Source organism: Musca vetustissima, unplaced genomic scaffold, assembly GCF_032173495.1.
Source record: "Musca vetustissima isolate MV318-11 ecotype Yass unplaced genomic scaffold, APGP_CSIRO_Mvet_v1 utg135514, whole genome shotgun sequence".
In the NCBI taxonomy this organism is placed as follows: domain Eukaryota; kingdom Metazoa; phylum Arthropoda; class Insecta; order Diptera; family Muscidae; genus Musca; species Musca vetustissima.
Genome location: NW_026883470.1, coordinates 5,168 through 32,752, shown reverse-complemented (window position 1 = coordinate 32,752; position 27,585 = coordinate 5,168). Strand labels below are relative to the sequence as shown.

At 34.5% G+C, this 27,585-nt stretch overlaps 1 protein-coding gene across 4 annotated transcripts; it reads left to right on the top strand.

The window, feature by feature from the left end:
• The first annotated feature begins 3,050 nt into the window (after nt 1–3,050).
• Nucleotides 3,051–21,125, top strand: LOC133330334 (G protein-activated inward rectifier potassium channel 3). 4 transcript variants are annotated; one of them, XM_061538791.1, is made up of 4 exons: nt 3,051–3,325; nt 14,850–15,124; nt 15,189–15,971; nt 20,996–21,125. In XM_061538791.1, the coding sequence occupies exons 1-4, from the start codon at nt 3,075–3,077 to the stop codon at nt 21,115–21,117; spliced, it is 1,431 nt and encodes a 476-aa protein (XP_061394775.1). In that variant the 5' UTR covers nt 3,051–3,074; the 3' UTR covers nt 21,118–21,125. The 4 variants fall into 4 exon arrangements, with proteins under 4 accessions (XP_061394775.1, XP_061394776.1, XP_061394778.1 ...); XM_061538792.1 differs by lacking the exon at nt 20,996–21,125 and adding an exon at nt 20,415–20,461; XM_061538794.1 differs by lacking the exons at nt 3,051–3,325; nt 20,996–21,125 and adding exons at nt 5,775–5,995; nt 20,415–20,461.
• The last annotated feature ends 6,460 nt before the right edge of the window (nt 21,126–27,585 follow it).

Sequence of the window (27,585 nt, the reverse complement as noted above, 5' to 3'; positions counted from 1 at the left end):
CGATTCGAATAACCGCCCGATACACACGTATTTACAGTATTTGCTCTGTTCGGTAATTCCACTATAAATCAATAAAACTTATTTGCATTTTCATTTCATTTCAATTCATTTTTTGCGGCTGCAACTGCTGCTGCTGTCGTACGTGAGATAATTCTCGATTGATTGCAGTCCTAATGGCGTTATTTAGCACAATTTATAAGTTTTGTTCTTCTTGTTTATAAGTAGGTAAAAGGTTTTGTTCTATTTTAAGAATAAAAAATAGTTTGATTTTTAATTAGGTTACCAATTATATTGTGCAAAAGATTTTGTGGGTGGGAAATTCATTTAAGAATTAAAGCGCTTGGCGGTCATAGGTCAAATATTTGAGTAATGGGGTGATGCATTTTTGGCTGGTGATTCTATTATTCATGAAGGAAAAAAGTTTTTAGATTTGTTTGCAGCTATTGTAGCTTGCTGTTGAGATGACATGACTTCTTGTGTGTGTTTTTTAAATTCTCCACCATAAGGTGGACTGTACATTAAATTTTGTCATTTCGTTTGCAAAACCTTGAAATATTCATCGGACACCCCACAAAGTATATATATTCCTGATCGGAATAAAATTCTATGCAGATTTACGCATGTCTGTTGAATTCACGATAGAGATCGCAATAGACTTAACAAAAATAACTCATTGATTTTCGAGCCACAGATTCGAACATTTTATTTCGAGAAGTAGCCAAGTTGAAAATGGCCCCCATCAGTTCATGATTTTTCTAGGTGTCAATGGGCAACTACCCGACATTTTTGACATTAACTGAAAATTACGGTGTATTGATGTTTGCGCAATCCAAAGAGCTGATGTAAGCTTAAAATATTTAAAGGATGTATAATACTGATTCTGCTATAAGGCTTACGTCTAACACACAGAGACATAAACAGTGACGTACGCCAGAATCGTCGGAATCCCACCCAAAACCATAAGGTTTTTGACAAGATAGCTATTTTCATTAATCTATTTGGAAATGACGTATGCTCTACTCAAATCTATGTCAAATTTCAAAATTTTCTTCTCCCAACACCATAAGTGAGGTAGAGCTGTATAATCTAACGGAACAGGAACCCCTTAAGAAAATAACATAACCAGAATAGCTATTGTCTGGAATCCCGAAGAATCTCTAGATCGAGATCCACCAAGAAATACCTGGCGACGAACAATAACTCAAGAACCAAGACAAAATAACCTCACATGAGAAGATGCAAAAACAATCGCAACTAAGCGGGTAAGACGGTTATATTTTGTGAAAGTCCTATGCCTCCAAGAGGAGAACCATGGAAAAAAGAAATATTGGTTTTAACGCAAGGGAATTGGACTAAATACCTTTTAGACGAGTTGAAGCCGATCTACAAATGTCTGTCCGACCGTCTGGCTGGTGCGCACGATAACTCGAGAAATCAGTAATCCATTTCACCTAATATACCTAATTATAGCTCAATTTTTTACGTTGTGCAAAATTTAATGTCAATCTGACAAAACATCAGAAGTTTTGTGCACCATTTACTTAAAAACGGACGAAAATATAAATGGATTTAAACGAAAATTTTGTTATACTAATTTCAGCCTATCGGCCATATTTTGAGTCCTTTTTGGATCATTTGCTTACAATAGGATGAAAATATATATCGGAGCTATATTCAAAAATTTGGTGCACCATTTACTTAAAATTGGACGAAACTATATATGTGAGTTATATCTAAATCTGGACGGATTTCAACAAAACTTTCCACACGATAGCACGCTGTGTAAAATTTTTTGTCAATCGTTCTAAATTTGGGTCTTCGGTGCACCATTTACATATAATCGGATGAAAATATATATCAGAGCTATATGTAAATCTGAATTGAATTTTTAGGGAAATGCGACCTGTACTTTATTTACAATTTAATTTGTGCAGACAGACTCACAGGCGGACAGACGGACATGTGTCTATAATACTCTGTACCACCGTGTGGTGAAGGGTATATAAAATACATGAGTACAATAAAAATTGCTATAACTCGATACTAGAAAGAAGTTTCGTAAACCTCCACAACCAAAATGCAAACAAAAGTCATTCCATATTTAATCATAGTACCAGAAATGTCATTTTAGGGTCTGCTACATATGTCAAAAGCTGAGGGTAACACCGACTGGCAGAATAAATCAAAACGTAGATAACAACTAGAGGGGCGATCAAAAATGGGGTTGTACTGAATTTACCTATATATCGGTATAAGATATTGTAAGAATGTGTAAAACACAAACCAGATAACAATGTTGTGAAGGGTTTTGATGTCTGGAGGTTTTTCAGTTTCAGAAATCAGAAAATTTGGTTATTGCTTTAATCGGCTAATAGGTCTAGTTCAAATTCTGTTTTTTTACCTATTGAAAAAGTCGGAAAAACCTATTTATGCATCCGAACAGAATTTCCTTTTTATGCTCCCGAATTCTGCCAAAAATCTGCATTCTAACATCTATCAATGAAACGATACCATGAGAGAACTCCTTTGAATTAAAACAAACGAAAAGTTTACCCATTTGAAGTGTTTAGTCGTCCATATTAGGTAATTCTATTTTCGTGTAACTATATTATACCGGATTTCATATAATATTTTCACTACGACGTTCTTATTGAAGGTATAATAATTGTATTCTTATTAGGTTCATTCCCCCATTCAATTGCGATGATATATTCGCGTTTTAAAAATACACCTCCTTATCTTACGTATATTTCGTAATTTACATTTTGAAGTATTGTTATAACCTAGACCACACACTACAAGGGAAGGAAATTGTTTATGATATGACGTTTTGTTAAGTCGAAACACTTCAACGGAGGCGATTCACACAATTGCATTTAACTGTGAAAAAATGCAATGTATACCAAAGTATTAGCAATAAATATAACAGTTTGTTGAAGAAAATCTTAAAAAGTGTTTACAGACTCATTAACTTAACAAATATTGTGCTTTTATTACTCTTTTCAGATTATTTTTGCCATACAACAATAACTTCTGCAAACATCAAAATGATATCACGCTTAAGATGCAATTTAATGACCAACATTTCAACATCAGACGACGGCAATCAGACTTCACCGGAATCCGATAAATCTGCAATGGAACCTCTAGCCGATCCAAAGAAATTCGCCAAATCGGTGTCAATAGATCCTGAGCCGGATTCATTGGATAGTGTTCTATCGAATCCTCATTCATATCCCATAACGATAATACCAAATCGTCCCACGACATATTATGGCTTAACGATGCACAATGGTAAACCATTTACAAGGCAGGCGAGTTGTAGGTAAGTTATTCTAATAAGACAAATGATGTGAATGCCTGTATGTACATAGACTGCTGAAATAAATACATATAATTGTTTGGAGTGTCTGGAGATAAAACTTTCATAATGTCTGATTATATTTATACCATAAAAACAACTATGTTGTCAGGGTTGAATAGCTTTGTGCAGCCTTAATAGTTTGCAATGCCGGGAAATATTGGTCCTAGACTCACCGTTAAGTGATCGTCTGATTATATCTCGATTAGCGGAGTCGATCTAGATTTGTGTGTCCAGCTGTCCATTATAATTTGTAAACACAATACAGGCCACAGTTAACACTAGAACGCCAAAGGCGGTCATTTTGACCGCTTTCCAATTTCAAGTACAAAAGCAACAGTGCATTTAATGACACTTTTTTTAAATTTGGTGAATTTTTTATAGTAAACGTAATTCTATGAGGTACAAAAAGTCACCAAATTTTTAAAAAAGTGTCATTAAATGCACAGTTGTTTTTGTACTTGAAATTGGAAAGCGGTCAAAATGACCGCCTTTGGCGTTCTAGTGTTAAAGACCAATCGTCACGAAATTGCATGTGGGATGTGTTCTGGCCAATCAAGACCCCTATTGTTTTTGGTAATGATTCGTTAATATTAAGGGAATGAATGTTCGCTGTAGAGGCCACAATTATGACCCGGACATCACGAGTCAAATAGGCCCAGACATGTGTGTGAAAAATTACAAAATTTGTATTCTGGGTCGAATATATTTACTTCTGAAGGACATAGAGGAGGTTGACCTTTAAATTGGTACCAATTAAAGTGATGTATCTACTCGAATATCGGATTTATACGCAAATATTTAAAGGGATCTATGTGTATGTTATTTTTATACCCTCCACCATCGTATGGAGGGTATATTAATTTTGTCATTCCGTTTGTAACTAATCGAAATATTCATTTCCGACCCTATAATGTTTATACATTTTTGATCAGGGTAAAATTCTAAGACGACCTAGCCATGTCCGTCCGTCCGTTGTAATCTTCTGAAGGATCGAGACAGATCGCTAAAATTTTTCATAGAGTCGTCTTTTGTCTGCAGGCAAGTCAAGTTCGATGATGGTATATCGGTCCAAGTTTAGGCATAGCCCCATTTCAATTAGCTGTCAGTATACCTTTGGTGGAGGGTATCCAAAGTTCGACCCGGAAGAGCTTAATGCTTTTTCACTTGTTTAGTATTACTATTAAGCCACTAGAGGACGGAAATGTCGCGCTGATCGCTTTGAAATTTTACATGAAATTCCGATTATGGTCAAGGATGACGCCTATAATTATAATGATATTTTAGGGGTGCAATGAACCGACAACTTTATTTTTGTCAGATTTTCTAATGGCAGAACATCACATATTTTTATACCCTCAGCATTAGGACTAATATCTCTGCGGCAAAATGTCCCGAAGTGGAAATGTTGGTTTTATACTCTTGTTTCTTTGGACCAATTCTTTTTCCGACAATTTGGAGTCTGTCTGGTTGGTTCACTCTCTCGAAAGAAGCAAGCGAATTTTTCGTGGAACTTCTTGGGTTGCAAAACAAAAATAGTTTTGTTTCATTGGTTTGGTATTATATACCAACCTTCACATTCTCTTTAATTTCAATTTGCAATAATGCTTGTAGGATCTTACTGGTTTATAAAGAGAAGAATTAAATTTTATTGATGTGGTAAAAATTTATTTCTCGCAAGTCATTCTCAAATAAATTTTAATACATAGATATAAATAAATTATTTCTACATATCTTAAAGCCGAGCCTCTTTTTCCCTCCTTCAAAAAATGGGTTTAACCATTTCCCCTGTTTTAACTTCTACAAAATCGACAACAGCTATTTTCACAATATTCACGTGATCTCAGATTTTATACTCGTTTAATTTCACATCAACTTTGATCATGTGTGAAATTGTTGTTTATGTGGCACTCGATACAAATGTAAATATTTTTTACACATGTATAAAATGACAAGCGTATGTCTAAACAGATCTACTTAACAGAGCACCATGAATTTCTCACATTTTCAATATAATTTGATTTGTCAATAATAAGGTAAACCGCAATAAAACTATTTTTCTATTTTTTGAAAACATTAATTGTTTTTCTTGTTATTTATTATGTGAATCTCACCTCACGCTTCGTTCGTTTTAGCTAATTGGGTGTTTATGATAAAAATACCAATCATAAATGTTTTAGTAAATAATCCTAATAAATAAAAAATGATTTTAGCATGTGAACTATTATCAAATCGAATCATTGGCAATTTAGTTTCAAACGTTCCGGGTTACGCTTAACATCGTTCGATTAAATCAAGTCGTGTTGTGGGCGGATTTGAAATTCAAATCATTAATTCTGGATCCTTTATAATAAAGGATCTTCAATTTAGATGAAGATAAGCAATCGCGTTGCGGGGTGAATTAATATATTTGCGTGATCGTGAAAATATCGGAACATCAATCAAAATGCATAAACAACTGACAGACGTCCAAGTCTTAAAGGAGGCGGATGAACAATATGCTGGAAATGAAAATGAACCATCTGTCACTAATCACTGGAAACGCCAATATATGCGTGGCTTGTCGACAACACCATCACAGGGAGGCGTTTACTATGAAGCATTAAAAGGATCCAGTGCTTCGTTGGTGAAAGGGTGGGTGAAACAATTAAATTCGAACAACATTGCATTAATAGAATATTTGGGTGTATGAAATCAATTCAGGATTGATGAAATCATGAAATCAATTCAGAATATTTGGATGTATGAAATCAATTCAGGATTGTGTAATTTCAAAATTATTTGGAGTACAAGAAAATATCATGGATAGCAAGAAAAAAAATACATTTTATAAAAATTGGTCATCATATATATCTATGTGATTGTGATAAACGTATTTTCATTTCAAATATTAGCACAGCGAAACTTTCAATATTTTGAACTGTTCTAAAAGTTAAGCATTTTTGGCGATAAGATTGGCTTTCTCATTGCCTACGATTCCAATTTTTTATTCACTGTTTATCGCAGGTTAGCTGTTCATCGGTATATTTGTTATTGCTTCACTAAGTTATAGATCGGAACTCCGCCTGAAGAATCGTAATGAGATCTGACGTGAATAGGTTTTCGCCAATTTTCTTTTTGGGAGTTCTCGCTCTTTTTATACCTTCCACCATAAGAATAAAATTCTATGTCGATTTATGCAAGTCCGTGTCTGTCACGATAGAGATCACAATATTTAAGGTGGAGCTTTGAAATTTTGCACATACGTGGTTAGTACTTCAGGGATTGTTTGTTTGTTTTTGCAATTGGGATATTCGGTCTACGTTGTGGTGTAGCCCCCATATAACTGTACTACCAATATTCGGTATTTTGGACAGTTTTTTTTCCCGAATTTGCTGTAATTTGGTATTTTATGTTTTCATTGAATAACACGTATCCGTACGAAAAAATATTTATATTCACCAAAGTTTCAAATTAGCCACCATACCATTTTGGACACTTTTTCCAATCATCTAAAAATGTTTAATATTGACCTACGTTCAAGGGTAGCTCCCATGATCCCACAAGAATTTGATAAATCAAATTAGGACGGACTCGGTTGATCAAACCCCCCAAAATACCGAATAATGGGTGTACCATTATGTGGGGGCTACCAGGAAACTTGGGCCAATATAGATAATTTTTGGTAGAGAGATTTTCTGTTCAATGAAAATAAAAAATATAAAATTACAGATAGTATGGTTGAAGTACGTGTTGAAGCTCCCCAATATACCGCAAATTGGGATGTAGCGTTATATGAGGAATTCCCTAAAAAGTGATATTGATCATGTTTAGTTCAAAACCCCAAAAAACCAAATGATGGGCGTAACCATTATATGGGGCTACCCTATGGAATCATCGACCAATATTGATAATTTTTGGTAGGGATATTGGTTGAAACAATTGCTCATGCTGTCTAAAATACCGACCTTTGGGTGTTGTGTTATATGCGGTTTTCCCTAAAAGGTGGACCAATATTGATCATTAGACAGATCTGATAACCGAAGTGAATCTAAAATACTAATTTACAGCTGATTCTGTTGAAAAACGCAAAAATACCAAATAATGGGATCTATGCCAAAAAAGTGGACTAATATTGATAATTTTCGGTAGAAAGAGAAGCAAACGGAAAAACGCGTCAAAAGTTGGAAGCACCTCAATATAGGGTCTATATCAAAACGTGGACCGAAATATTGCTATATCTATCGTGGTTTCAACAGACAGACATACGAAAACACATAATCGACATAGATTTATTTTCTGATCAAGATTATGTACATTTATGTATATGGGGTCTCCATATTTAAACTATTGTATCTTGATATTGACATTTTATTACAGAAAATTCGTCTTCAGCAATAATTACAATTTAGAGGTCAAACTATTTAAATTTATTTTTTTAATTATCCATAAAACACTACTTAGCTCACATTTAAACACATCTAGAAAATTTGAAAATGTGTATTCTTCTTTTAGGTCGTTTACAGATGAACTACTAATTATGTGTAATACATACAACGATTCTCTGTGTACTGTTTAAATTATGCAACTGATTTCCATAAAATATTTCCTCATTATACTCTTTTGCTTGTGCTACTCTTTATCTGTCATTTTGTCGTTCACGCACGTATTTACTCATACATAATTATCAAAAAGAACTCAGTTTTTTAAATTTGATAAGACCAAAGTGTAAATGCACTTCATTCATATCATTCGTATCCACTTTGCTTCATTGTAGATTGTAAATGTAAATGACGCCATAAAAAAAAGCGTCAACCAAAAACAACAACCGCAACAGATCTGTTACACACAGATCACCGAGATATATATCCGCAGCACAGACCAGTGCAGCCTATCATAATTCTTTTCAATTAGAATGACATTCAACTTGAACTTAATGAGGTTTTGTTTTTTTTTTATTTTTTCGTTTTCCAGTTTTTGTTTAGCGGTTTTCAGTTTTCAATGTTTTTTTTTTTGTATTCTTTCAAAATTTCAGCTGCAGGAAAAATAAATAAACTATTTCAAACAATCGACGCTGATAGCTGTGCATTGTTTGCGGTGATGTGGTTGGTCGTTGTTCTTACTAAGCCCAAAGATACAATGACGAAGGTTATACACGTAAACATAAATATTCGTTTTAAATAACAATCATTATTTACGATTATTTTCCAGTAGATTATCAATCAACTTTTTAGGTGTTTTCTGTTGCTTAGATGATACTGGCGTAACAATTGCATCTGCTAATGAACTTTTAGCTGAAAATTTTTCGCGGAAATATTTGCAAAAAAAGTCTGGTATAAATTGTATCTGTAACTTGTGAAATTTGATGGTGGCTTGTGAGATTTTTTTAGAGAAGATTATAAGTCACATTTAATAACAGTGGAATATAGACGTTAGTAAAATGGAAAAATGTGTCTTAGTAACGAGAGAATCGTTTATTTAACCTTAGTTAATTATTTGTACTTAAGATGTGGATATATATACATATATAAACGCAAATACCTCTATTAGACAAGTGAAAACGCGTTAATTTCGGCAGGGCAGAACATTGTATACCCTCCACCTTAGGTAGACTGCCAGTTACTTGACATGAAGTTCCAAACGTACGTGGCTAAAAACTCTCTCTCTCTCTCTCTATATATATATCGGTTCAGATTTCGATTAGATATAGCCCCATATTGAGTTTGGTACATCATTAAACATAAAATCGGACGAATCATATATATATATATATATATATTGGTTCGATTTAGTCCAATGTGATGGCTGTGAAGTTTTGTTGAAACGGTTCATTAGGGACCCCCTCTGCCTACGTCCCTGGCTCCCATACATAATTTTGCTCCATTTCATACAAATAGTACACCAAAGAATCCAAGTCTGCCCGACATTGCAATTTCAGAATGGTATGTGTATGGAGTTTTTTAATTTATCAAATATCTATGTAGATCAACCATTTAATTGCGCCTGATTCCACTTGAATGCTATGTCTGTTCAATATAAAAGATATTGTACATATTATCATCTCTTGTATGTACCCAAAGTGGTGAAGCGTATAACTTAGTCGCCCAGTCCGACTTTTGAACTTTCCTTACTGGTTTTTAACTTGCGACATTTGGTATAGCTTCCTTATAACAAGCTATACGAACAAATGGGCCTATACTGATAATCTTAAAGAGTATTTCCAAGCCAGTAGGAACAACCAAAGTCAGACTCAAAATTCAAATAAGCCAAATTACGTCTGAAGTGCTGAATGTACATATCTTTGTTCCAATATTTTTATTATTTTTTTCGAGAAGTAAAAATAATATTGTAGGGAATTTAATATACCAGTAGTGGAAATCTGTAAAATTTTTTGTCGTAAAACAATTACGGAAACACACTACAAATAAGTGTTTTTAATCGATAAGAACCTAAAATTGCAAAAAAAAAAGTATCCAGACTTACCTCATATTGCCTTTTGAATGGTGTCAATAACGCCCTAGAAATTAACAATATATTTCGCCAAATCATATCATTGCCGCTGCACTTGACTGGTACTTGTCACCCAAGTATTTGTTATTATCTTTCTTCAATGCTTATTTTCACACACAACCACCCACTCCTCCCTTCTCCACCCAGTGACAACATGTGTGGGTTTAACATTTTTCAGCGTGGCAGCAAACAAATGTTAATTTCTTAATTAATTGACAGCATTCAGCGGCCGAAGCATTTGTTTATTCATTACATTCAATTATTCACGACTAGAGCAGATCTAATGTTCGATGAATAACCTTAGTTAATTATTTGTACTTAAGATGTGGATATATATACATATATAAACGCAAATACCTCTATTAGACAAGTGAAAACGCGTTAATTTCGGCAGGGCAGAACATTGTATACCCTCCACCTTAGGTAGACTGCCAGTTACTTGACATGAAGTTCCAAACGTACGTGGCTAAAAACTCTCTCTCTCTCTCTCTCTATATATATATCGGTTCAGATTTCGATTAGATATAGCCCCATATTGAGTTTGGTACATCATTAAACATAAAATCGGACGAATCATATATATATATATATATATATATTGGTTCGATTTAGTCCAATGTGATGGCTGTGAAGTTTTGTTGAAACGGTTCATTAGGGACCCCCTCTGCCTACGTCCCTGGCTCCCATACATAATTTTGCTCCATTTCATACAAATAGTACACCAAAGAATCCAAGTCTGCCCGACATTGCAATTTCAGAATGGTATGTGTATGGAGTTTTTTAATTTATCAAATATCTATGTAGATCAACCATTTAATTGCGCCTGATTCCACTTGAATGCTATGTCTGTTCAATATAAAAGATATTGTACATATTATCATCTCTTGTATGTACCCAAAGTGGTGAAGCGTATAACTTAGTCGCCCAGTCCGACTTTTGAACTTTCCTTACTGGTTTTTAACTTGCGACATTTGGTATAGCTTCCTTATAACAAGCTATACGAACAAATGGGCCTATACTGATAATCTTAAAGAGTATTTCCAAGCCAGTAGGAACAACCAAAGTCAGACTCAAAATTCAAATAAGCCAAATTACGTCTGAAGTGCTGAATGTACATATCTTTGTTCCAATATTTTTATTATTTTTTTCGAGAAGTAAAAATAATATTGTAGGGAATTTAATATACCAGTAGTGGAAATCTGTAAAATTTTTTGTCGTAAAACAATTACGGAAACACACTACAAATAAGTGTTTTTAATCGATAAGAACCTAAAATTGCAAAAAAAAAAGTATCCAGACTTACCTCATATTGCCTTTTGAATGGTGTCAATAACGCCCTAGAAATTAACAATATATTTCGCCAAATCATATCATTGCCGCTGCACTTGACTGGTACTTGTCACCCAAGTATTTGTTATTATCTTTCTTCATTGCTTATTTTCACACACAACCACCCCATTCCTTTCAGCGTGGCAGCAAACAAATGTTAATTTCTTAATTAATTGACAGCATTCAGCGGCCGAAGCATTTGTTTATTCATTACATTCAATTATTCACGACTAGAGCAGATCTAATGTTCGATCGGCATACATACATATATGAGGTTTTGCTCCAATCGATGTCATCCGTATAACGATTCATACCAAGTAGTCTGGTGGCATTCGCCGGCCCAGTGTGTTTGGTTGTGTGAATGGGAGCGCGTTGTTGACACGACTTGAACTTTGATGCTAAACGTTTCTAATTAATATCAAATTAATTCCATTAATGTCGAAAATGTCTATTAAAATGTATGCATCAGATATATGTATGTTGTCGTTGATGCCGATAAATTCTTTTGAATTTATGAGAGGAGATCGTTTGCCAACGATAGGAGATGGTGAATGAAACTATTGTTGCTGATATAGTTATTATATATAAATGTAATAAAATATTAATGTCCTTATAACTATTTATACAGTGATGTTTCAAAATTTTTCTTAATTTTGATTTAATTTAATATATATATATATATATTTTTTTTTGATTTAAGTTTGGGCCGAAAATGTTATATCCTCCATCGTGAAGTGAAGATTGAAAATACCAGTAATCGTTCGGGACCTTCAGTATTTATCTATATTCAAATTTTAATTGGAGACACCATGAAGTACACTATTCTTGATCAAAATAAGATTATTTTCCGTCATAAATGACATTTATCGCGATGTATTTTGGATACCTTTTCCGAAATTGGGTACCAAGCGAATTGGCTGTAATTTCATTTACAATCAAATCTTCCTGCCATAGTTTATCAAGATTGTTGCACTTCATAGGGTAGTATCCATATAATCACAACCTCAGTATACGATATTTTAAGGTTTTAAGCGATATCAAATTTGGACAATTCAGATTTTAAGTGATTTTCGGACAATATTATTGTATTTATTTGATTCAAATATTCCCACCAAAGTGTATGTATCGTTTTGGTATATAAAAGCTCTTATCAATTTTTGGTATTTTGAATGGGTAGTTGGTATAAAAGGTTTGACACTGCCGAACATATCGAATCTATTTACTTGTTTTGCAACATTTGTTTCTTTACAAACATAAGCTCATCGTTTTTTTATCCACTGTAGAAAAACTAATGGATGACGATGCAACATCTGTATTGCTCGTTGACATCAGCCTAGAAATAATGATAAATTAGTTCAACGGCTGACATTCATTTAATGCAACGATGTTAATTAGCAACGATTGTCGCCAAAGAAATGTCTTAAAGTTTTATTGGTTTTAATTTTCAAGAGCTTATTGCGGATCAAAAGTCAATTTGTGTGTGGTTGAGATTTTGCAAAAAAAAAAAAAAAAAAAAAAAATAGTTATGGAAAGTGGAATCATTATAACCTACATAATACTCACAAATGGAAAAGTTACGACAATAGATGACGCTTCAATTACACAATAGTTGTGGTGTACTTTACTTTATTTTACTGGCTCGAGACAGAACATTTGTTCCAGGAGCGTCGATCCTGTGCGCAGTTTCTACAATTTGAAAGTCCATGCTTTGATATATCATCATTCACTTGATCCTTTCATCGAATTATTGGCCCTCTACTTCTGCGTTGCCATCAGTAGGTTCGCTATTATAGGCCTTTTGAGCTGGGACATCCTCATCCATTCGCACAACATAGCCTAGCAACCGTAGTCGCTGCAGCTCGATACGTCTGACGATGTCCGTATATATATGGCATATCTCGTTGTTTACTCCGACCATAGTAGCATCTGTTGGTCAACACTGTTCATCTCCTATTTTAAAAACTGATATCATTAGCTGTAGTTTTCAAGTTCCACAGTTGGCCCGTGTCTACCTGACGTCTTGCGCGATGATTCCATTAACTTGGTCTTCTCGCCAATTTGTTCAAAAGTGACTGTTACCGCTCGTAAAATTGGGTCAATGTTCGTCGGTGTAGGCGAGTAACATGTGTTGTTTGGGTACAGAGTGCCATTTTTTCACATTTGCCTCTCGTGTGACCTTTTCCAGCAGGATATTAAAAAGATCACACGAGAGGCTGCCACCTTTTCTGAACCCTCGTTCTTCGATATTGAAGGACTCCGGAGGTCCTTTCCGACTTTAACCGATGACTTTGTTCCACTCAAAGTTATCCTGCATAGTCGTATTAATTTTTCAGGAATGCCGAACATGGCTTTTAAAACACCGTAACGACTCGAATGTGACTTTATAGTCGGCGAATAGGTGGAATGTATCGACATATTTTTCGTGGGTCTTTTCCAGGATTTGGCGCAGTGGTCTGGCCTGGTCTGAAGCCGCATTGTTTAGATCCATTGGCTTCAGTTGTTCACACAGCACGCTGGATAGCACTTAATATCCGATAGGAAAGAGACTTATTATAGTTGGCACATATCTTGTCTTGTCTTGCATCTGACCACCGGTATTGAATAGTTTGGCTGGTAACCCATCGGCACCTGCTGCTTTATTATTATTCAGCCGATTGATTGCTGGTATACACTCTATACGGTCATCTTTTATTGGTTCTGGGGTATCTTCTTCACCGTCACTACTTGATACCAGAACCTTTGCAAAATGCTTCTTCCAGATCCTAAACACGCTATCTGTATCTGTCACCGGGTTTCCATCTTCATTTCCACAGTAGGATGTGCCTGCACCAAAGCCTTTACTCGTTGGTAAATTTTCCAGACTCGATTTGCTACTACTCAGTGTCCCTAAGATCAGTGTCCCCAATAAGATCAGTGTCCCCAATTGAGATGAAAGAGAGACCAAGATTAGCCCGGGCTTACCATGTTAAAGCCAAACAGGGCAGCTCTTTTGTATCTATCATTCCCTACGTCACGGTAAACCATACTTAAATACCTCATGTCTACATTTTTGACATCCAAATAGTATCCAAAAATTTTAGATAAGGTCTTCAAAGACAAAAAATCAATATTCGTATGCTTTCATTGCCCTTTTCCAATTTTGCCCACTCCTTACTCAGAAAAGCTTAAATGTCGTGTTTCCGTACAGAAACACTTTTAACACGATGTAAATTTGCAAAGGAAACATCAACAATATTTTGATTAACAGAAGATTCTTGTAGGGTCTGGAATAAATACAGTGTATATGGTTTTTGGTATGTTATGCTAGTCAATAATATGGGTCTAATTTACAACTGATATGTTCCCGTACTGCAAGATTTTTTTGTTTAATTTTTAAAACTATAACAATATTTCCTGATATGATATGACAAAAATAGTAAAAATTAGTATATTCTTGCAATACGGGAACAGACCAAATGTCTAAAGCAATTAATCCGACAAATTCAATTACAACTGAATATTCCATCCACTACATTCACTTGTCATACACAATTAAGTTTGAGTCACCCATTATTTGCTTTAATTTAAATTCCACATAACAATGTGTACTGCCTTTAACATTAACTAAAATATTGCATACCTTAAGGCGCACATAAAACTGATTTTATTTCATTTAATTCTTCTATATCAGATCACGTAACTTCCGACCCGGCAGTATGCGTAAAGTAAGACGACGTGCCGTATTCAAAAATGGCGATTGTAATGTCCTGCAGAAGAATTTGACACGAAGACGTTTGCGATTCCTGCAAGATATGTACACCACATTGGTGGACACACAATGGCGTTGGACACTGCTCGCGTTTGCATTGTCATTCATATTGTCGTGGTTAATATTTGCCGTACTGTGGTGGCTAATCATGTATACACATGGTGATTTGGAGGAATTGCATTTGCCACACAATCAGGGTAAGTGGAAGGCAAAAATGGCGATTAAAGAATTAATTGAAACCTTCATTATTTGTCTTTTCAGAGGAAAGTGGCTGGGTACCTTGTGTCTCGGCCATAAACGGTTTCACCTCATGTTTCCTGTTCTCTATTGAAACCCAACACACCATTGGTTATGGTGTACGTACCACATCGGAGGAATGTCCGGAGGCTATATTTATGATGTGTTTCCAATCCATTTATGGTGTAATGTCCTCAGCCTTTATGGCTGGTATTGTCTTTGCCAAGATGACGCGTGCCAAACAGAGGGCGCAAACTTTGCTGTTCTCGAAAAATGCCGTTATTTGCCAAAGGGATGGTTGTCTCAGCCTTATGTTCCGTGTTGGTGATATGCGTAAATCGCACATCATTGGTGCCAGTGTCCGTGCCCAATTGATACGCACTAAGACGACCAAGGAAGGAGAAGTGATGACCCAACATTTTACTGACTTGGAAATTGGTGCCGATGACTGCGGCTCGGATATCTTCTTTATTTGGCCCATGGTTATTGAACACAAAATCGATGAGAATTCACCGCTGTATAATTTGTCCGCTACCGATATTCTAAATGATAAATTTGAAATTGTCGTCATATTGGAGGGTACTGTGGAATCTACCGGTCAGTCGACACAGGCCCGTTCCAGTTATATTAATACTGAAATTTTGTGGGGCCATCGCTTTGATCCTGTTGTTGTCTACAACAAGGATCGCCAGGCATATGAAATTGATTACGGCCGTTTCAATGAAACCACACAAGTGGATACACCGTTGTGCAGTGCCCGAGATTTAAATGAAATTTACAAAATCCAGGAAGGTTTCACAACACCAGGTATGTGATGGAAAAATTATTATTGGTGTGAGTGTGTGTATTTGTATGAATTACTAGATGACATGCATTTATACTTTTTTAGTAATGTCATGAAGAATTATCACCAATAATTGTAATTGGTCTGAATTTTGTACTACATTCTGTTTTAGTTGGTCATGTCATTAAATTGTTGGATTATTTAAGTTCTATACATTCATCCTCATCATCACCATCGCTATCGTTGAGTGCTTCATGTGGGGGTTTTAGAAAAGTGTGATAAATCGCGAACGGTAAGAGGAAGATTTATGTTTTTTTTTTGTTTTTGTATGAAATTAGTTGTGGGTATTTGGTGGCACGAGGTATGTAGTTAGCCATAAGTATTATGTGTATTAGTTGTCAATGATAATAAGGAAAGGGATATAGAAACAGATTCCAAATTTCAATTAAATTGTTGGAAAATTTCAAAATAGGTGTCGAGATACCGTAAGTGTCGAGATCAAAATAGCTGTCAATATATACAAAAATAAATTTAATTGAGCAAGGCAAAACCATAGATAGTCCAATTTGATCCATTACTCCAGTCGTATAGGAAAATTTGTCCATTCACTTAAATTTTTTGTTTTTTGCTAAATATTAACGGTTTAATTTATGAGTTTTTAGTGGTCATTAGAAGAAATATGAAGAAGCTTACTGTCACATTTATGATGGGCCATAAAAACGATACATTTCAATCAATATATACATAATGACTTAATAATATTATTATGAGTTTTGGCTATCAAAATACTTTCAAATTTTCTATTTGATAGTTATGTTCTGTTTTATTAGTCCCACAAAGACGTCATTTTATGATGTTTCTGTTTTGAAGGTATTAACAAAATTTGAAAGTATTACTAAAATGTCATCATAATCGAAATTCAATACCGCAATAAATTTAATTTATTTATAGGGATTTGCATGTGTTTATTTTTTTATTGATTAGTATCAACAAGCCAGAAACCTATTAGTAGAATTATATTGGAAATTGTTAATATATTTAGATATAAAGACATTTATTAAGTCGTAAGCACTATACAAAAATATTATGTCAAAAATACTTTTTAAAAAATATATATGTTTAAAAATCTAAATTAAAATCACAGTTTACACAGGAAAACTGTAATGCCAGATTACAGACAATACGGTTGGGGAACGAGGATTAAACTTTAAAAATGCAAAAAATGCACAAAATGGAGAATTTTTGTCATTTCGGTGTGTATATCCGGCTAAAACTTTCAAAAATGCCGAAAATGGGACGGGATTTCCATGAATCTTGAGTGCTAATTGGCAGATCATTTGGTTGGCAAAATATTAAAATACTTAAAAAGGGAAGGGATCTTCAAATAGTCGAAAAATGCCTTCAAAAATGTTTTTTAACGTCCAAATGCCAAATTACCTAGCCTTCGGCTGGAAATTGCATCAATAACCTTCAAAATACCGAACATGGACATGGACCTGTACTGAAAGTATAAGAGAAACATGGAGTGTATATTTAATTTGTCATTCGAAATATTCACCGGAGACCCCACTTAGTATTCTGGATCACAATCAAATTCGTCGATTTACGCATGTATATCTGTCTGTTGAAATAACGATAAAAATCACTGTATTTAAGATAGAGCTCTGAAATTTTGCACAGACATTGATTGTACACCTAGGATGTTTGGTATTATAAATGGGGTATATTGGTCCATGTATTGGTGTAGCAACCATATAACGGTACCGCAATATTCGGGGATTTTGGACACGTTTTCCAACCAAATTGGCTGTAATTTGGTATTTTTGGTTCTCATTATGAACACATCTCCGCACTAAAAATTATTAATATTGATTAAAGTTTCAGTGTAGCCCCCATATAACTCCTAATATTCGGTATTGTGCGGATTTTGGACACGTTTTCCAACCGAATAGGCTGTAATTTGATATTTTGGGTTCTCATTAAATAACACATAGCCGTACCAAGGAAAATAAATCCATTATTTATATATATGACTTTATGAACATGCATCGGAATGTCCGATTTGGGCCAAATATGCACCGTTTTGTTGTATGATTTGTTGCCATTTTAAATGTAACTTCATAATGCCTACCTCATAAAAGTCCTGCTGTGTATTTGCAAAAAAAGAACTTTAGTAGTCAATTTTCACAATCCTCCCTAGATACAATTTTTTTATCATAAAAAAATTGCAATGTAAGAAAAAGAAGACAATCGCTTGATGCCAAGTCCGGACTGTATGGCGGATGCATTAAAACTTCCCAGCCAAGCTCCCGAAGTTTCTGGCGAGTCACTGTAGATGTGTGTTGTCCTGGTGGAACACGACATCTCTGCTGTTGGGCAATTCTTGCCGTTTCTGTTCAATTGTAAATGGTTTAAAAAAGTTTTATGGTCGATTTTTAGCTCGGGGCGATGTTACGACTGCTAACATGCCGGTCAACCTCAATCATTTCTCCGATTTTATCGATATTTTTGAAATGTCACCCTTTCAACGAGCATAAATCTTAAATTTTTTGGTACTTTTCGAAAAATCTATCAGTAAAGCCATCTGCCGAAGATGTAATGGATTTATTTTTCCCAAACCTAATATATTCCTTAAGAATCCATGCATACGGTTCTGTTAGTCTCATAACAATATTATTTTAAAATCTGCGGCTTTGACAGCCTCTCTAAAACATTCTTTGCAAGACCGCGGCTCTGATAGTTTTACTAACAAATTCTTCAAAATTAAAACCACTAAGGAAAGCAGTAAAGTCGGACGGGGCCGACTATATGATACCCTTCACCACTATGGGTATATTAAACAGGACTATTAACACGAAATTGGATGAAATAAAATATGTGATATATATATATAAATATGAATCTACCTAGATCTACGTAATTCTATTCTCAATTTTGTACATTCAGCAACATTTCAGACAATCTGCCAAACATAAGGACTTTGGTGCACCATTTACATTAAATCGGACGAAAATATATATGGGAGCTATATCTAAATCTTTACCGATTTTCACGAAATTTGGCAGACATCATTCTAGACTCAATTCAGTACGTTATGCCAAATTGCGTGCAAATCGCAAGATATATGGGGACTTGGTTGCACCATTTACATGAAATCGGACGAAACTATATATGGGAGCTATATCTAAATCTTGGTCGATTTTCAGGAAACTTAACACACATCATTTAAGACTTAATTCATTATGCTATGCCAAATTTCGTGCAAATCGAAAGATATATGGGGACTTTGGTACACCATTTTCATTAAATCGGACAAAAATATATATGCGTGCTATATCTAAATATGGACCGATTTTCACGAAACTTAGCACACATTATTCTGAACCTAATTCAGTACTCTATGCAAAATTTCGTGCAAATCGAAACATATATAGGGACTTTGGTGCCCCTTTTACCTTAAATCGGACGAAAATATATATGGAGCTATATCTAAATCTGAACCGATTTTTCCCAATTTCAATAGGGTTCGTCCTTGGGCCAAATAAGTGAGCTGTGCCAAATTTCATCCAAATCGGATAATAAATGCGACCTGTACTTTTTTTACAATTTAACATTGACAGACGGACGACGGACATGCATAAATCGACTTAAAAAGTGATTCTATGCATATTCTCAAAAGGAACCATGTGTCTATCTCCTTTCCTTTTGCCTGTTACAAACATATGCACAAAGACATAATACCCTGTACCACGATGTGGTGAAGGGTATAAAAAGCTGTGATTGTCTCCCAAAAATATTCCAAAATGGTAGTCTAATAAAAATATTCCTTAAAACTTAAATATGCTTTAAAAAACCCAGTCCCAGTCTTTAGTCTCAGATATTATCTCAAATATATTCCTTAAGAATCCACGCTTACGGCTTATTTTAAAACCCCACGTTTACGGGTCTGATAGTTTTACCAAAATATTCTTAAAAAACAAAACCAAACAAGTACCTGAAATAGGAAACCTTTATATAAGGGACTACATTATAGATTTCCAGAGAAGTATTTTTCATTCATATAGAACACAAACATTCACAGTAGGGAAAATGGAAAAAACCCAAAAAGTGGACCTATGTAAAAAGTTGCCAGCGATGAAGTTGCCGCGTGAATGCGGAATATCAAAAGCTTCAAAAACATCGAAAATGGATTAATACCTTAATATGAACACCATACCAAAACGTGTCCCACATATTCCATGTTCAATACCAAATCATAAAATGTCTTATTTAAATCAAATAGGTATTAACCATTCCACTTGTGCACCAATTAAAGCAATTTTTTTGATAACCAATCACCACAATTTTGTCTAGAAGCACCGCTACACTTCATAACTTTATGTGTGTTTTATTTCTTAATTTGTGTTATTTTTCACTTGTTTCGTCTTTTATTATTATTATTTTTATATCTCTTTTTTGTTTAACAGAAACCACATTTACCATGCGTCAATTGTCCATCAATCCATCCGAATAAATGAGTTATGAAAAGAAATAAATCTCTATCAATATAAAATAATAAACTGAACATTCCAGCCATTACAATCGAGCAAATCGATCGTTCGGTGTAGCCCATGGTAGTACGAAGAAATATCTATAAACAAATTTAGACAATAAAACTAAAATACATCATTAGATCAAAACCGAATAAATATTTTTTTTTTTTTTTTGTTCGAATAATAGCTCTATTTATGTTTTACAACCGTTTATTGTAACCGATCATTTGTTTGTTGTTTTACGATTGTATTAATGTAAAATCCATATTAAAAATCTAGTTAAATGTTAAATTATCATATTGTATTGTTATATTGTTGTGCTTGTCTTGCTTAGTAGAAATAAATCATATAAGCCAAAAAAATTAAAAAAAACAAACAATGTTAGTTAGTGTTAATTTTATAATCCTAATAAAACATTATGAATAACTGTTTAAATCTATCCCCCCATTTAATGATTGCCTATTAGACTTTTGTATTTCATTTTATTTTTATTTCTGACATTGTTTCTTTTACAGACATTTGTAGACAATTCTCACCATCTCTTTCAGATCGACATAAATCTCCACCAGTAAATCCATTGTGGTCAGCAAAACAACAGAATGTTGTTTACAGATGGCAACTGTCAAATGAAGTCTAAACAATAAAAATAAAAAATATATAGAAAAATGCCAAAACAAAAATGTTGTGTTTTTATTACCAGTATTTGGTTAAAAATATATATTTGTTGTGGTAAGTAATAATCTCTTAAACAATAGATATATATCATTAAACAAAATATCGTGTGTCGGTAGTAATAAAAAATAAGACAAGAATAAAATACAATAAGTATAAATGCCTTTCAATTCCTACAACTAGAATTTCTCTGATAGAAAACTATGTGGAAGGACAACTAATGAAGATAGAATCCATATATTCAAACAAGGAAACATATAACAATCTATCAGCAGGAGCATGGTTTTAGAGACATTTTTTCAGGTCTGTGGAGTCAGTGTACATATGTCGGGTCCGTGAAATTTTAATGTAGATTTAAGGTGAAAAATGGAGGAAGGTACCATAGGAAATTGAGCTATGCAGCCAATATTATACAAAATCTTATCATATATAATAGTGACATGTTTGGACTCAATAGAATTTACCATTCACTTTATATGATGTATATGTTTTACACGTGTGTCTTATTATTCGATATGGACTTACAGTGTCACGGCCGCGGACGAACATTGTCAAAACCAAGTGCCTCGGAGGACAAATTTTTTGATGAGAATTGATAGAAAACACAACAATTAGAATAAATATGATCTTTTATATTGATACATTAAGGGATCATATGGTATATACAGTTGTTCACACTTGCAGTACTTAGTTCATCTAATTTGTTAGACAAATTTGTATATTAAACTTTGGTCCGATATGTCAAATTTTGTTGCTTTATAGACCTATGTAGATGTAAATTGCTAAATTTCATTGAAATTTGTTGAATACTAAATAATGAATTTTATAGGCCAAAAGGTGTGAAATTCTCAAGCCCCGTTATATGGGAGGTATACCAAATATTGGTCCGATATATCCAATTTTTTGTCAGTTGCTCTTTAGGCCAATAATAAGCACTTGTACCAAATTTCATTCACATACTATCCTTCTCCTCCTATTTTTTTCCCGATGTTAACATGAACTCGCGACATAGTGCGATGTACAAAGTCAAATCAAATGAGTTTCAGTAAAGCATATGTCATTATACCCTTCACCACACTGTGGTACAGGGTATTATGTCTTTGTGCATATGTTTCTAACAGGCAAAAGGAAACGAGATAGACATATGGTTCCTTTTGAGAATATGCATAGAATCACTTTCTAAGTCGATTTGTGCATGTCCGTCCGTCTGTCTGTCCATGTTAAATTGTAAGCAAAGTACAGGTCGCAATTATGATCCGAATTGGATGAAATTTGGCATAGGTCACTTATTCGGCCCAAGGACGAACCCTATTGAAATTGGGAAAAATCGGTTCAGATTTAATGTAAACGGTCCCTATATATCTTTCGATTTGCACGAAATTTGGTACAGCCTAATCATTTAGGTCTAGAATGATGTCTGCCAAGTTTCGTGAAAATCGGTCCAGATTTAGATATAGCTCCCATATATAGCTTCGTCCGATTTCATGTAAATGGTGCACCAAAGTCCCTATATATCTTTCGATTTGCACGAAATTTGGCATAACGTACTGAATTAAGCCTAGAGTAATGTCTGCCAAGTTTCGAGAAAATCGGTCCAGATTTAGATATAGCTCCCATATATAGTTTCGTCCGATTTCATGTAAATGGTGCCCCAAAGTCCCTATATATCTTTCGATTTGCATGAAATTTGGCATACCGTACTGAATTGAGCTTAGAATGATGTCTGCCCAGTTTCGAGAAAATCGCTCCAGATTTAGATATAGCTCCCATATATAGTTTCGTCCGATTTCATGTAAATGGTGCCCCAAAGTCCTTATATATCTTTCGATTTGCACGAAATTTGATACAGCCTAATCATTTAGGTCTAGAATTATGTCTGCCAAGATTCGTGAAAATCGGTCCAGATTTAGATATAGCTCCCATATATAGTTTCGTCCGATTTCATGTAAATGGTGCCCCAAAGTCCGTGTATATCTCTCGATTTGTAATTTGGCATAACGTACTAAATTGAGTCTAGAATGATGTCTGCCAAGTTTCGTGAAAATCGGTCCAGATTTAGATATAGCTCCCATATATAGTTTCGTCCCATTTCATGTAAATGGTGGACCAAAGTCCATATATATCCTTCGATTTGCACGAAATTTGGCATAACCTACTGAATTGAGCCTAGAGCGATGTGTGCCAAGTTTCGAGAAAATCGGTCCAGATTTCTATATAGCTCCCACATATAGTTTCGTCCGATTTCATGTAAATGGTGCACCAATTCCAAGTAAATTGGGCATCAAACTCCTTATGTTAGTCAGATTGACATCAAATTTTTCACAACGTACAAAATTGAGCATAGAATTACGTAGTTGTGTTTTCTAGAAGTACAGACATAGCCCAACGGATGACCTATTTATATTTGTTTGAAGTCGATTTACATACTTTATGGATAGATCTAGGTAGATTCACATTTAGATAAATATGACATATTGTATTTCATCCAATTTCATGTTAACAGTCCTGTTTAATATACCCATAGTGGTGAAGGGTATCATATAGTCGGCCCCGTCCGACTTTACTACTTTCCTTACTGGTTTTCATATTCTCTAATGGGAATAACTCTTTTGTCAAAAAAACTAATGGTTTTGCATGGGTTTCCGACGTTTCTGGCGTATGTATTATACGTCGAAAATGTATGCCATTTACGTCACTGTTTTTGACGGACCATCTCTTGTTGTGGATATTCAATTTCTTTTTTTTAGATTATCCTTTGGAAAACCAAAAGGAAAAGGGCGCTACAACACTTTTAATATATGCAATAGGTGCTCTAAAAATCATATGTATTATATTCTACAGTACCTGAATAGTTTTATGTGAGCACCTACCATATGGCCTATCTCATAGTAGTTGAGCAACAGGTGGAATGACGGCCACTAATGCACCAGCACCGTAGTGCTGTACCATTCGGTGAGCATGCTAAAGGCACACACTCCCCCTTGGTGAGGTGCGATACTACTAAGTGCACAAGGATGTGCTCTAAAAATTGTATATACCTTAAATTAGGTTTGGTGTTGTTCACCATTTATAGATTTTTAACAGATTTTCAAAAAAATTAGCGTATGTTGGAAACCGGTGGTAATTTTCATCTTAATTTGAGATATGTAATGTATTTGGGCGAAATTATATGTGGGAGCTGTACCATTTACACTTTTCAACAAAACTTAATGCAGGTCATTCTCGACTTTGGTGCACCTCCGTGGAGTCGGAAAAAAACTATATCTGGGAACTATGGCTAAATCTGAATCATTTTCATCAAATTCAATAGTGGTAGTCCTCGGGCCAAATAAATGATTTATGCGTATCCTCAAAAATGTGTTGTGCACGGACGGCTGGACATTTGTAATTCCTCTCAAAGTTATATACAACATATTTTTAAGGTTCAAATCCAATATAGCGATGAAACACATTTTTGTTCGAGTCTTATTTTTTTGCAATTATTCATTATGTTTTTGCAAAATAGTCAGGCTTAATCCCAGTTTGTTGTTTTTATAAAAAACAACTATTTATTTGTGGGGAATGTATGGCATTATAAAAACAACAAACTGGGATTAAGCCTGACTATTTTGCAAAAACAAAATACAAATGGTATCCCAAATAACCCGCCAAACACTACTGAAGTTGTAGACGAGGCACGGTCATACTGTTTGGTTTATTGCTTTAACTAGCAATGCCAACAACAACGTTATGTGCATTCGTCACAAAGTGACGACACATAGCAGTGGGAAATGTAATGTAGTTGTCTGTAAATGCCTTGTTGACCACGAAGTCAGGCGCCAACGAAACGAACTTCTCATTGGGGTCGTATCGCTGGTAACGTAAGAACTTCGAATTGTCACAAGAGACATTTGGGTTTGAAAGGTTTTTTGTAAAGAAGCTATTAATAGCTTCTGGGGAGAATATCCCAACAAAAAACTAAGGGAACTGATGAGGATCAGTGGCGAGATGCCATACATTCCCCACTAATAAATAGTTGTTTTTTATAAAAACAACAAACTGGGATTAAGCCTGACTATTTTGCAAAAACAAAATACAAATGGTATCCCAAATAACCCGCCAACACTACTGAAATTATTCATTATGCTAAGAAAGAGAACAATTTTCAAAATTTAATCTCATTTGAACACCAGTTCATTTATTGGTGTCCAATTAACATGATGTCAGTCGAAAATATATATGAGAGCTATATCTAAAGTTAAACAGATTTCAATAAAACCTGACACATATTAGGTAAGTTTTGCAAAATTTTGTTTTAATCGGTCTAAATTTCACTCTTATATATAAAACTTGGCACACGTTCGTCTATCTTAATTTTAGTAAGTTGTGCAAAATGTTGTGCCAATCGGCCTAAATTTGAAAAAAGGAGGCCCATGGTTCCTCATCATTCCTCCTCATTCGATTTGACTGAAGACATGTCATCTCAAAAAATAACGTGCAATAGCTATTCACACAGATGCAAAGCATTGCCCTCAAGAGTTACCTGCAAAAAATTCATGACGTCCTAACCCAAAAACTTTATCTAAGACGAATTTGTCCTTCTAACAAAGGTTTTAATCCACATAATTTATTTTCCCCCCAGACCATGACCTGCATTTTGTATAACAGTGTTATTTATTACTGCAAACGCTTTTGTCCTTGAAAACACACTTTGCTGTGAAAATTGTTATTGGAAGTTTACTTATTGTATGTTCAAAACGCTTTCTCTTATCCTAGATTTCTACAACATCAAACATACATTGTTGGCCATTCAATTAGGGTTCACCATGGGAGATCCTAAAAAATTGAAGAGCTTATAAAAAACTTGTTGGGCTTTGAACACATCATCGCACGTGGTGTTACCAATATCTACGCATGGTTGACTCTATCTCTAACCTGTTGACTTTTTCGAGAAATAACCACAAGATGTAAACAATGTTGCTCTAAACCCGCTGCTACTTCTTATCTGTGGTCAAGAAAATGAAAAAAAAACTTCAACAATCCTCAAACATGTTGTATGAGTCTATTACAAGATGTTTGAGGACTGAACAAAACAAGCAGACATTATGAACTGTATTCAAGCCTGTATGTCCTGCTGTGAAGTGGCAATGTTTTCTGTCTCCTTCCCCTTCTCAATGCCTGTCTGATTCTTTGTACTACAAAAAAACATTTTGCCACTTTTCTGTGGCATACCATTATCAGATAATTATAACTTTCATAACTTAATAATAAATACGACAATATTAAAGTTATTAAAAACAAACCGCACACTCTGACATCAATTTCACAAAAATTGGTCATATTTCTTTGGTTGTTCGTTCGGTCGTTCCTCTGTTCATTTGTTTATGGGGCTAAGTTTTAGCTGTTTTTGTGTGTTTTATTTGTTTGTCATATTTTTTTTCGTTTAAACATTACTGATTCCATTTCGGTTTCTGAGTTTGTTTCGTTCGTTGTCCTCATAAACTTATGAAACATATCAGATTACCGACAGTTAAGAGTCGGACAGCTTACATTCAGATAAGTGAAACCATACATTATGTGGGTTAAGGACATTAATATTTTGGAGTTGTTGTTGTTATTGTTTTTTTTTTTTTTTTTGCTGTAGACGAGTACCACTTAAGGACAGTGGCGGTGGTGGCTGCGCTTGGTTGCCTCATATTAGTACTACAGTTATGAGTTGTTTGCTGCAATGCGGAAAAAATGACTTAATTCAATTACAACTTTGTCCGGACTCTCAGACACCCACAACTGAATGCATTTCAGCAAAGCAATAGCAAAAAATTGTGCCAACTAATAACTTGGGTTCAATTTCATAAGTGTATTACAAACACAATTTATGATTTACCTTAATTTTTTGGGTCTGTCGATTTTTCCATTATTTACAATAATTGCTTTGGCAAAGCAATTACTGGGCATTTGTTTGATTTTTTCATTATTTCCATTACAAGTTTAGTGAAAATTACTACCTCGAATATGAAAAAAAATAGCTGATGCATAAATTGTGAGCTTCGTTAAAAAGGGGTGTGTTGAAAATTTATGATTTTTATTGGGATTTTATTAAAACATAGTTGTGGTTCTTTGAGAAATTAAATGAGAGAGTCAGAAAACCAAACGAAAGACTTAAGACACAAACTTGTTTTGATTTGTGAGTTCATACATAGATACTGCCTTCGTTTCCACACAATGTCCAAGTAGTGGCAAATTATGTCAATCGATCAGATCTGTGGTGGCAGACATTAAGACGACAAGGTAATATAAAATCAGTTATGACTGATTTTTTTTATGTTTGGCAAAAACTAAATTTGAGGATCCAGTTATGTGTCACAAGGTTTTACTACTACGACGGCAGTTATAATATTATCGATGACATTTTATGGTATGAACTAGTTTTATGGATTTTAATCAAAAAACAGAA